The sequence below is a fragment of the Nicotiana sylvestris genome, chromosome 1 (assembly GCF_000393655.2).
Source record: "Nicotiana sylvestris chromosome 1, ASM39365v2, whole genome shotgun sequence".
In the NCBI taxonomy this organism is placed as follows: Eukaryota; Viridiplantae; Streptophyta; class Magnoliopsida; order Solanales; family Solanaceae; genus Nicotiana; species Nicotiana sylvestris.
In genome coordinates, this window is record NC_091057.1 from 101449165 (window position 1) to 101456950 (window position 7786).

General features: G+C 37.5%; 1 protein-coding gene across 1 annotated transcript; it reads right to left on the reverse strand.

Moving 5' to 3' along the window:
• Positions 1-2102: 2102 nt before the first annotated feature.
• LOC104211431 (uclacyanin-3-like) lies at positions 2103-3835 on the reverse strand. Its single transcript, XM_009760479.2, has 2 exons — positions 3534-3835; positions 2103-2748 (listed from the first exon to the last, which is right to left on the reverse strand). Exons 1-2 carry the CDS (start codon positions 3694-3696, stop codon positions 2333-2335), a joined length of 579 nt encoding a protein of 192 aa, XP_009758781.1. The 5' UTR covers positions 3697-3835; the 3' UTR covers positions 2103-2332.
• Positions 3836-7786: the final 3951 nt, after the last annotated feature.

Sequence of the window (7786 nt, forward strand, 5' to 3'; positions counted from 1 at the left end):
GGTTGTGCAGCCGCACAATAATGTGTGTGGTCCCCACAAATAGACTTGGCTTGATAGGTCCATCTCTGCGGCCGTATAATTTTGGGTTGCAACCGCACTCCTTCTTCTTGTGCGGACCGCGCATTTATGAGTGCGGCCGCACTCTTGCTTCTGTACAATTATAGTACGGTCCGTACTCCTTGACTTTGTACTTGAACCCAGCTCTCTGATTCTTCTCTTTGCGGACCGCATAATTGTGAGTGCGTCCGCACTTGTCATCCTGCGGCCGCACAATTATGGTACGGTCCGCATATCTTCAACTTGCCCAAAACCAACTCTTTGAATCTCCTCTTCTGCGGCTACACAATATTTGTGCGATCCGCATACTCTGAAGAAAACCTGACATGGCTCTTTCCTTGTTTTGCGATCTCACAGTATTGTGCGGTCTGCACTGTGGGCCTTTTTTCCTTGTTTTGGTCCTTGTCCACTTTTGACTCTTTTATGAGTTGATTTTCATTTCTTTGGCTTATATTGCAACACTCCTGCAAGCAAGCACATTTCATTAGTTTTCGGAAATACCTTTAAGCATTTTTGAACTAAAACGCAAGTAAAAAAGAGCAAATAAGCGGTCAAAAACCCTACTTATCAGCCGACCCTAGAGTTATAAGTTTCCACCTTCTTATCATTTTCCTCGATCTTTTTTTCCCCTGTCTCGATTCGCTTCGTCAGTTCCTTGAACATTTTTGCGATAGCGGGATTAGTCTCCGATTCTCCTTTATTTGATCACTTAGGCACCGATTCGGCTCTATGAACAACTTCTTGTGATGGCTCGAGCTCGATCGTTCTTGGTGCACGATTCTAAATTTTGGAGTTGTGCTATTGCAGCTTATTGAGTCTACGACATCTCAAATATTATTCGAAGGCTAATTCTGCCTTCTTCCCCGCTCTATGCGTTATGATCTGCTGTTCGAGCGTCTCTGCGGATGCTATTCTCAGGGTCGACGCCCAAATTCCTGTTAATGGCAATATGGGAGCTGACATCGATTGGTCCACGGCCGGATCTCCATCGGGGTTAGCTGGAGGTACTCCGTTCCCAGGGGCGGCTATGTTTTCGTTCTCCCCGTGAAGACCAAGGTTGTTGTCTCTGTGTGTGGGTGCTGCTTGGGAGTTTGACATGTTGATCCTGAAATCAAAGACACTTTAAAGAACAAGCGTAAAATAATGTGTGTTACGAAGATTATACCAGGCAATCACTATTATCCTTAGCTTCACTGTGGGCGTCAAACTGTTTACCCTTAAAATCGGATAATAATTAAACTTATAAGTGGTTTTAGGGATCTGTGATTTCACTTGGCACAAACTGGTAAATATAAGAATTAATGCTAGGAATTACAGTAAAACAAAGCAAACCAATATGATGAACAATTATGGCCCTTGAGCTAATTGCCCTTGAACCAGCTGAACTAGCTATTGGAAGTATGGGCTGGATAACAGAGCATGCAAAAGATAAAAGTGTGATATATTGCTTTGATATGCGTGAATGTTAGATGCCTAAAAATGATTAGAACCCCCTCCCTCTCCCCCTCCCCCTCCCCCTCCCTTATATAGTAGATGAATTCCAATTATGGTACAATTCTAATTACAGAAGGAAATCACATGATCAACTAAATAACCGTGCTTGATTTGATCCGTTCCGGGATTTTCGCCATGATTCTCGACCAGTCACGGATATTTCGTCTTTCTGTTATTATGCTATCTTCAGCCTTGTTTGATGTCTATCTTGTTTGGTCTTAATCATTTTCGGTCTCGATCTTCATAGATACTTCGAATTCCGAAGTTAATACCTTATCCTCATGTCTCGGTCTGATATACTATGGGGCCGATCTTCAATTCATCCCCCTAATCTCGAATAATCAATAAAATCGGATGGGCTTGATTAAAGTTTACGCTTTTCTATTTTCCTATATGTTGTTGCATCTTAATTATATGATCTACAACTACTACCGAACAGCTCGGGTGGGGGGTGGGGGGTGGGGGGGGTTATTAAAGGCTCCTGAGCCATAGCAAATTAAACTGTCCTTTTCCGTTGTAGGTCGGCATAAAATATTAGTACTACCAAAAAGTAAAGCAACAATTTTTTAAAATATCTCTCTTCGATCCAACAGCTGGCAGCTCGAGAAACTAAAATGTGAAGAAAAATCACTTATTCCTTACAACAATATGCACACAAAAATTAGCTGCTCATAAACATTAAAAGGAACAAAAATAACAGCTGAACCCCACCAATAGTAATAATAGGCAAACTAAGAAAGGAATAAAATTAACAATAATAATACAAAGCACTGCCTCTCGCCTAGCAGATGAACGCAAACACAGCTCCCAACACAACTGAAAATCCGACCATAGTTTTGCCCATAACTCCGGCTGCTCCATTAGGCGTTACCGGTGTCGACTTGGACGGCGTGTTACCAACCTCAGGGGTGGGTGTGGTGGGTGAGTCTGAAGGAGTTGAAGGAGTGGTTGATGGAGTTGAAGGAGTGGTTGAAGGAGTTGACGGAGTGGAGGAGCTATCTTTGACATCGACGGCTAACTTCATGCCAGATTGACAGTGACCAAATGCGGAACAAGTGAAGTACATTGGACCGGCCTTGGAAAGTTTGATGGTTGTCTTGCCGTCGCTGTAAGACTCGAGGGCGTTTCCGGTGTTGCAATTGTCATAGTCATCTTTGCTTATTACATCCACGCTGTGGCTTGCACCATAGTTGAACTCTGATAATCACCATGCAATTTCAAATTACTATTTTGGTTTAGTCTAAAGAAAGACTTATAACAATAATAATTAAGAACTCAAACCCTTGAGTTTCTTTGTTAATTATAATTCTCTAAGCTAAAGATATATAACATGTTAAAAAAGAAACTATATCTTGTCAATTTTAATTATATAACTAGTTTATCTCCTCTCAAGTCTACTTTTGATGTTTCCTGGTATATATAGACACAAAAATCTAGTCATCACGATATAGTGTGGTAGAATGGTTGGAATCTTTTCATCAATTAATCAAAAGTTTAGGTTCAAGTCTCAGGAATGAAGTAATTTATAATCCCTTAGCGAATCTATTCATGCGAATTAATCTGAATTAATAAGGGCAATTGGGATAGATCATCTAGCATTCTAGCCGGGGGGGGGGGGGGAATTAATATTTCATCCTGCACACATTTAGTTGACTTTTCTTGGTAAAAAATTTTAATTACTGACTCTGGTCCTGAGATTATGTGCCACATGATACAATATTTGGGATGTTGCAATTACCCAATGGTCCCTATTTTGCTTTTGGATTTTACATTATTATCATAATAAAATTACATTGTAACTTTTGATTGTATATCAACCTAAAAGTATCTAGTTCAACTTCTATGAATGGAAAACATTTTGGTAAAGAAAATTATATTTTCTTAGTGAGTCTACCTAACGCATATTCAAATTAGTCGGACCAATAACTTTGGAATACTGAATAACTAAAGAATAAAAAAATGATAGAAATTGAAAGACGAACCAAGTGTGTCACCAACGTTGAAGGTTTCACCAGCTGCCCAAGTGGAGTAATCTCCGGCGGTCTGGCTCCACCCGCCGCTGCCTCCAACGACGTGGTTTGCGGCAAAAGCCACCGGAGAAGCAACAAGAAGAAATAGGAGAGTTGCTACAGCTGACACTGCCATTACTTAATTTGATTTCTTTTCAAAGTTAATAAAATTGAGTTGAAGAGTAAATGGAAGAAAGCAATTATGGTACACATTTAGCAAATGATGCTAGCCCTACTTATATAGAGAGTTCAAGATTATGAAAACTTGGAATGTCATGTAGTTCAATGCTAGAAATTACCTTTTAAAAAATTAAAAAATTCCAGACTTTTATTGCTTGTGATAATATTAAACTGGAGATTTGGTGCCTCTACTTTCCCATGTCTACCTAATTTATTAGGATATATTTGAATGTCTTTCTCTATCCTTTCGCTGACTTTGTGGCGTCTAAGTGTCGTGGCATTACCCCTTCTTTTATCTTAACCTTGGAATTTAAGTTTTGCAACTTACTTGGCTTTCTCGCTACAAAATTGGCTTGTTTTAGTCATGAATCAAATATTTGACTAACATAAGATTTTGGCTTAAGATTATTCTCTAGGACGAATCAAATCACAAAAGAATGCAGCAAATATGCTTAAGGGACTTTGTTTTTCAAAAGTATGTATGTATAATTAAAGAATAATTCAAGTTTTCTTTTCACATAATTAATATGGGAGTAAATGTGTTATCGGACAACATAAAGGGGTCACAATGCAAATCAAACGAGCTGGGAGTTTAAATCTCAGTGGTCCCTTTCTGTCAATATATATTTGATGCCAAAATAAAAATACATATATGCTTAAATTGTACTCCCTCCGTTCACTTTTTAATATCCAGTATTTTAAAATAGGTTTTCATTTTTACTTATCACCTTTTAACATATCAAAAGACAACAATTTTTTTCCTATTATACTCACAGTATTAATTATTCATTTCAATCAATTTTCTCAAATTCATTAAAAGTACGCATCAATTAATATGGGTATCAAGGTAAATTATGCACTTTATTTATTATTTCTTAAGGGGTGTGCAAAGTCCATAGTGGACAAGTAAAAGTGAACGGAGAGAGTATATTACATTTTAAAGTTTTTTATAATTTCAAAATGTCTCATAAGTTATCTCTCAATATTTTTCATAAAGGAAGAAGTTAATTATCATCTATAGCAAACCAGTAATTTGAAAGAAATTAATCTTCTGTTAGATCAAGTTGAATTATGTGCTACTACAAGTTTAAGGTTACATGAAGTTGTTGGTAAATTTTACTAAGGTGAATTCCTTAAATATGAAGGGTTGATGGGAAAAAATTCTTTAAATCATGAAGCTATCCCACTAACAAGCCAATAGCTAGTTGTGGGTATTATTCACATCTCAGAGACTTTTCATAATTTGGGACGACGACGACAACAACAACGACCCAGTATAAATCCTACAAGTGGGGTCTGGAGAGGATAATATGTACGCAGACCTTACCCCTACCCCGAAAGGTAGAGAGGCTGTTTCCAGGAGACCCTCGGCTCAAAAAAAAGCAACAGGAGCCGATATATTAGTACCATAAAAAATGCATAATACAATAACAACAATATAAGAGATATGAAATACAGACTACGAAATACGAAATAAATGGCTGGTATAGTAAAACTAGCAGGTAAAGCCCTGCATCAATAGACGACCAATGATATTCTTAGTCTAACTCCTAACTAGCTAGTCTCACTCTATTGTGCTGTAGAAATATTCACAACTTTCCCCTAACCTACAACCTTAATGCTCGACCTCCATAATTCCCTGTCAAGGGCCATGTCCTCAGTAATCCTAAGTCGCGTCATGTCCTGTCTGATCACCTCTCCCCAATACTTCTTAGGTCGCCCTCTACCTCTCCGCGTGCCCACTACAGCCAGTCGCTCACACCTCCTCACCGGTGCATCAGTGCTCCTCCTCTGAATGTGCCCGAACCATCTGAGTCTTACTTCCCGCATCTTGTCCTCCATGGGGGCCACACCCACCTTCTCTCGAATATCTTCATTCCTAATCTTATCCATCCTTGTATGCCCGCACATCCACCTCAACATCCTCATCTCTGCTACTTTCATCTTCTGGGTGTGTGAGTTCTTTACCGGCCAACATTCAGTTCCATATAACATGGCAGGCCTAACCACTGCTCTATAAAACTTATCTTTTAGTAACGGTGGCACTTTCTTGTCACACAAGACTCCCGACGCTAACCTCCACTTCATCCACCCCACCCCCATACGGTGTGTGACATCCTCGTCAATCTCCCCGATCCCCTGAATAACCGATCCAAGGTACTTGAAACTACCCCTATTGGGAATGACATGAGAGTCTCAAATTTCATAATTTGAGAATTTACTTGAAAAGGCGCCACCTAATTTGTAATAAAATTATCATCATGTAGAGAGTAGGTTTAGCACTATGAATAAGATGCACATGATAAATATTCTCTTATAATATTTGATAACTATTAATGTGAGAAAATGATTGTCACGTATATATTTGACTTGGACCAATCAATTATATTCCATTGTGTTGGTTGGGTTTGTTACTTGTTAGGCCATGCGTTAGTTGTCCTCTAATCCAATCAGAGCTAAATGCAGATTAATTAGCCAAAGGAACAGTTTGCATTTTCACGTCTTTTTTTTTAAAGTTTCTAATAATTAATTTTGTATTTTTCTTCCCCGGTTAATACCAACCTCTAGCGAAACACACGACGAATAATACGTTGTTTGGGTCAACCTATGTTAATTTTAAGCCAGCTTCCAGAATCTGAGTTAGTTATAAATAGTAAACTAGACGTCAAATTAAGTTTCGTGTATAACTTGTGCTAAGTATAAAATAATCAATCTAGTTGATCTAACAATTCAACAAACGTTAGTTAAGAGATTTTGATATATTAACTCTAAAAAGAATAAGAAAATATTTAGAGTAGTGAAATTCTTTACTTAATACTTTTGACTTTATCTATCAGTTAAAGCCAAACCAATGAAAAGGAAATCTCATATTATTTCATAGGAAAACTACAATGCCGAAATTATTGCACGTCCGATATTGTTAGTTGTTCACATTAAAAGAACTAAGACATTTCGATTGTTAGTTTAATATAGACATCACAGAAGAACATGGAAATGAGTTGGTTTCGATTTGAAACTTTTCTGATTGGAACAGTTGAGAAAGTTCGTTTTTCTTTTCCTTTTTTTTTTTTTTTTTTTTTTGCTTTAGTTTAACTATTGATGATGATTCAAGGCACAACGAGGAGATCAATTAATACAAGTTGAATAGTTGATCCAGGTAAAAATCATATAATGGCATGTCATTAAATTAAAGGTGAAATTAGTGGTAAAGTTAAAAGAGCTTCCAAATATTAAAATATATTACTACTCTTTTTGGAACAAATAAAAAAAGAAATAAAAAAGATTTTGAGAAAAGGAATATCTTGAGTGCAAATTCAGTGCCGAGCCGAGGGAAGCGGGCATGGACGTGAGGTAGAGGGCGGCCCAAAAAGTATTGGGAAGAGGTGATCAGGCGGGATATGGCGAGGTTTCAGATCTCCGAGGACATGGCAGTGTTGTGTTTACACTACTCTTCCGTTTTTATAGTGTCGGACCTTATTTACTGGTTATTATTTTGCTTTCTATCTATTCTCTGGTTCTTGTGATGTTATTATTTCTGTAGTTTTTTGTTGATGGTATTGATATATTGTCTCTTTTCGTCTTTTCGTCTTTTTGAGCCGAGAGTTTATCGGAAACAATCTCTTTATCCCATCGGGGTAGAGGTAAGATCTGCCTAAACAGTATCCTCACCAAATCTCACTTATGTGATTTTACTGGTCATTAATGTTGTTGTTGTTGAATCCTTAAAAACGTGATGCCAAGTCTTTTGACCTGCGGCATGAAATCTGAGAAAATCTTTATCTCTAAGGATTTGACTGCTAAACATGCATATTGTGAATAATGAAAACATTTTAAAAAAATGTGCATCTTTTTTAAACAGACGTTTTGATCTTTCTTTGATACTCTATTTTTGTTTTTTGTTTTTTTGGGTGTTGAGATGCACTTCTAAAATGTAATTAGCTGACGGAGATACCATTCCATTCTCTGGGTAGCTGCTATACGACGGAGATAACGTAAAGCTTTGAATGATTTGATTTTTTTTTTAATTTTTAGAAAATAATTTTAGA